The sequence below is a fragment of the Wasmannia auropunctata genome, unplaced genomic scaffold (assembly GCF_000956235.1).
Source record: "Wasmannia auropunctata unplaced genomic scaffold, wasmannia.A_1.0 LD334876.1, whole genome shotgun sequence".
NCBI classification, from domain to species: domain Eukaryota; kingdom Metazoa; phylum Arthropoda; class Insecta; order Hymenoptera; family Formicidae; genus Wasmannia; species Wasmannia auropunctata.
Genome location: NW_012028014.1, coordinates 33,221 through 38,171, shown reverse-complemented (window position 1 = coordinate 38,171; position 4,951 = coordinate 33,221). Strand labels below are relative to the sequence as shown.

Genomic DNA, 4,951 nt, shown 5'->3' with positions numbered 1-4,951 from the left:
TTGATTAACTTTATTCGTTAATAACTCTGTAAATAATGGTTTGAACCAAAATTGAAAGAGGAACTTTTAGTTCAAAATTTCATTCTCTTTCATGCCTTAAAATATTAATTAAGCGTTACGGGACACCCTGTATGTATGTTCATCTTAGAACATATATTACATAAACATTAACATATATTTTAATATATGTTTTAAGATGTACATACAGTCTATGCGAAATGTTTTTATTGAATTATGCTTATTTGTATCTTAGAACATATATTACATATATTATTAATATATGTTCTAAGATTTGTATTGAATTATTAGTCATATGAAGAGACTAACTTTTCACTGAGACTTGCGCGATAAACCACCTTAAAATAAATTTCGTGTTAAATATAATTAAAAAAATATTTGTGTCTTATTATAGTCTACTGCATCAAAGATGTAACTTATATATGTAAATCATCAAAAATCTGCCAAAATTTTTCAATTATTAGCCCGTTCTATAATACGTCATATATTATCGCAAGTCATAAGAATTGACTAATCATAGTCGAATATGAGGATAATACTTGATTGATCAATTACGACTTACAACATATACAACGTATTGTAGAACAGGCTTTAGCGATCTGAAAGCCCTTTAAATTTGACTAATGTAGTTATATTAAAAAATATTTGATTTTATAGATTCCCAATGCCATACATAAGTTGCAACTTTGACACAACAGATCCTCTATTAATCACAATTATTTTTAATCTCAACAAATTCCTTTTAAAGATTGAAAGTTCTAATCGTATTTAATTTTTTGATTAATAGAATTTCTCTAACACACTGCATCATAGATACATTAAAATGTACTAAAATAGTTCTTTTTGGAATTTTAATATCAAATTTCGCAAAATTGACGTAAGTAATTTGATAAACAGAATCGTATTCAACGCTCGAGAAACTAGAAACCGATTATCCTCGTTTTTGTGCTTGAATAAAAAATCATTTTTTGAATAGTGTGGCAAAACTTTATTTGAATTAAGGAATACGAAAACGACGAGGTATAGAAAAGATGTTTATTATGAAATTCAAAAATTGTTCCGGTCACTTGAATTGTCCTATTACATGAGCGCGTTGATATTTATGTTATTCAAGACTTTTAGTTCTGGCACATTCAGGTGTTGGATATACATGCGGAAGCAATGATGAGTAGAGAAATTTAGCAAGAAATCGCGCAGATATTGACCAAGGTTCAAATGGTAGATGGAATCTCGCAATAATTCTGGATCCTCTTCGTCATCATTATCTTCATCTCCAAATTCTATGAAGAAATTGCATTCTCATTAATTCTTAAATATTAAGACGACAGATCGTTTGTATGAAACTTACGTAAAACATTTGCGCTTTCGTTTCCGGGATCTATCAATTCATCATCATCTTCTTCCTCATCCTCGTCGTCGGAAACCTGTTGATATGAGAAAGTTTTTTAATCAAATAAAATTCAATTGTTATTTCGGTGAAATAAAATAAAAAATTATGATAGAAAGGCAAGAACGCAAAAGCGATACTTACTTCCGTATCTTGGCTGGCGCTAACGGCTTCGATATCGTTCAACAATTCGTTAATTATTACTTTAAAAATCTTTACAAGTACAGGCACCGTAGTCCATTCGTAAGGCTGCGATTCGGCTTTGCTTCTGGTCCTCACACCGTCTTCGATTCCTGCATATTCCCGAATAATAACTTGCTATTTTGAGAAACACACAATGTTTTTCGTAGAACAAAGTAACTTATGCCTTGTAACAGTAATCTTACGCAACAAATCATCGCAGTGACAGTATCAGTGTGTAATGTCTTTTGAGTAAAATTTATTTATATATATAACGTTCGACTAATAATAACAAATTTCTTTATTCAATTATATACATTGCTGGCCAAAAGTTTGAAAGTTTTAAATATGTAAAATAAATTTAAAAATATTCAAAGCAAATTTCAAAAATATAGATCACATTGTCGTAAAGCATTTTTTTTCAAAACTGAACTGTGGATTATTTTAGAAAGTGGAAATCTTCTGTTACAAAAAAATAACTTGTAGCTAGATTACCTAGACTAGTAAATAAGTGAAATGTAAGGATGTGTGTAACTATTTTGACGAAAAAAGAATTTAATTCTTTAATTCTTTGCTTTTCTCATAAAAAAAAATTTGTAGAAAATATTTTTCGTAGACCTGTCAAACATTTGATATTATTTTTTATTTCATTATTGATACAATGAAATAATATAAATGTATTAACAATATCAATTTGAAGATCGCGTAGGTAAATAAATTTTGAGGATCGCCTTCTACGGTCACGGCTGGATCTTGGTGCCTAATAAATTTGAGATAAATTTTTAAATCCATTATACAGCCATTTAAACTACGTGTCGAATCAATGTCGAACTTGCAACACATTAGCTGAAGTTGAAATAGTGAGATCACGATGATTGATCATTCTTTAATAATTCGATGCAATTAGACATCTTAAAATACTGCGAAGAACTTATTACAAAAAATATTACCTCAACCAAGGTATGAACTTCCCGACGGGGCGGGCATCTTAATCAATTCGATCACCGAGGCATGTGACAATATTTATCGCAATAACCGGCATATTTATATATATTAAATTATAATAATCAATCAATTTGATTCATATAACATTATACTCAAAAAATATTACATTGATACTCTTACGATCTACGATTTGTTGCATAAGATTACCGTTACATAGCAAAAGTTACTTCATGTAATAGATATTTTCAATTAATGGTCTCAAATAACTTGCTATTAAGTATGCTATTAATTATAATGATTTGGCCGACAGTGTATAACTTCATACTCGCAAGCAAAAAAATTTATTTCTTCGTATCCTTGCTAATTACAACCGCAATATTTTTATGTAATCAATAAGTCTAAGACCACAAACCTGAGATGATCATATCTCCCTTGACCGTAATTTCGTCCAATCTACTATCCCCGTGAGTGACTCCGTATTCCAGGATCTTACATAACGCGATTGTTGCGACTTTGCGGTCGTATCTACCAAGGAACAGATGCTGCCTGCTAACCCACTCGGACAACACAAATGCAAGTGCGCTCTGTCCCGTTGGCCCAGGCACGGTCGAGAGAAAATTCAGCACAGCGTCGAACTGCATGTTTATAAGATGCGCGTAAATCATTAGCAAGCTCTGCATAACGATCAACGCCTCCGCGCTCTGCATCTTACTCAGCACCGCTTTCAGCAGCAGATCGAGATTCTCACCCAGACTGTCCCCCACGTTTTTGATCAGCGTCGTGACCAAACGCCCGACAAAAGTGGCAGTGAATTCACTCGACTGCAATTATTCCACACATTAAACATACGTATAATACCAATTTCCAGTGAGGGTGCTTAATTTCCCGATTAATTAAGCCGGCAGCAGCGTTACCTGCGGGTTCAGGAGCTGAGCAATTATCTGCAGTATGTATTGTAATCCGGTTTGCCCTTCGTTTTCTCGATGTGCGATAACCTGCTGCGCTGCCACGGATAGATATGTGCGTACGAGTTCCCCGCCGCTCTGCAGCGTCGCGTGGTCTTCCGAGTTGAGAATACAATGGCAGGCGGTCGGAAAGGCAGTCTCCACCAAAGCGTTACTCAGAGGCGTCGGCGAATACTGCACTAGAACTTTCAGCACATCCAATGCCACCGCTCGAGATCCCTCTGATGAAAAGAACAAGACACTGATAATAAACGGTCCGGTTAAACAATTAAATTTCAAACGGAGAAAAGAACAAGAAAAAAGAACATACCATCCTTCGATTTATTCATCGGAGTTATCGCCATCATGCTCGTTAGAGTCGGTATTATACGAGTTTGCAGCGGCCCGATACAGCTCGGATTCTGCGTCAAGTCCTTGAATATGTCCAGGCATATATTTAAAATCGCCGGATCGCTATGAAACTTTACAAACACTGCAATTGTCAAAGGACAAATCTTGTTTTCCACTGATGCTGTAAATTCTTTATGTTGCTATAAACACAAATAAGATCCAAGTAACTTAAATAACGGAAAACATATGGCGCGCAAGAAAGATGTATGTGCGATTAGAGGTATTACCCAGATTAGCGTTTGAAACGACTCCATGACCAAAATCAAAACATCCGTGCTAGGTTGACTAACTAGATTAAACAATCCTTGAAAAATATTGGGCATATGGCAACGTATTATGTTGACAATGGGATCCTTCCCAGTAGACGCCTCACTGAACCAATAGATCGCCTTAACAGCACTGATACGTATACAAGGCGGTTGATTTTCCTGTAAGCCGGTAACTGTTGCTTCCAAAAATCGGGAACTCACCTCCGGTGGCATTATCTTGGCATATCGTCCACCAAGGCATAAGCAACGGCCGAGAAGTAACGGGGGCGATCCTGAGATAATATATACAATAATTTACCAGACTTCGACATATCTATAAAATATGAGGTGACGTGTTGCTCCGTGTGAGAGCGATTGACTTGTGATTAAAGGATTTCAAATTCGAATCCGATTGTCACCTCTTATGCCTTGATTTTGTGAGGATTGGAAATTAAATGTTGAGTAAAGGTAACATATATAAAGGAGATAACAAATAACTCATTTCGCGGGAATTCATGAGTACTACAAAATAAAAACGATATAAAAATTATATATGTACAGGGTGGACCATTTTAATCCATCCAGTCGAATATCTCAAAAATCAAGCCCGGGAGAGAAAAATTTTTCAGACAAATTGTTTGGTTTCGAAGGGGACATAAGATGATAATATTGATTTGACCCTGAGTGGCAAGGTCGGGACAAGGTCACTTTAAATTTTTTAAATGGAACCCCCTATTTTTCGTTACATATTCTTGTAGCTTATTTCGAGAGCTTTCCAAAACATATAGGTAAAATGTATTTTCGGTAAGTAAATCTTG

The 4,951-nt window shown here is 34.8% G+C and overlaps 1 protein-coding gene across 1 annotated transcript in view; it reads right to left on the bottom strand.

Moving 5' to 3' along the window:
- Positions 1-1,038: 1,038 nt before the first annotated feature.
- Positions 1,039-4,951, bottom strand: part of LOC105457952 (importin-9) — a 6,929-nt gene continuing 3,016 nt past the window's right edge. Inside the window, exons 8-14 of the mRNA XM_011702930.1 lie at positions 4,113-4,426; positions 3,806-4,025; positions 3,445-3,716; positions 2,943-3,351; positions 1,550-1,698; positions 1,367-1,442; positions 1,039-1,298 (exon numbers count right to left, since the gene is read on the bottom strand). Of these exons, the coding sequence (XP_011701232.1) occupies positions 1,099-1,298; positions 1,367-1,442; positions 1,550-1,698; positions 2,943-3,351; positions 3,445-3,716; positions 3,806-4,025; positions 4,113-4,426 (1,640 nt within the window). The 3' untranslated portion in view covers positions 1,039-1,098. The remainder of the gene's footprint in view (positions 1,299-1,366; positions 1,443-1,549; positions 1,699-2,942; positions 3,352-3,444; positions 3,717-3,805; positions 4,026-4,112; positions 4,427-4,951) is intronic.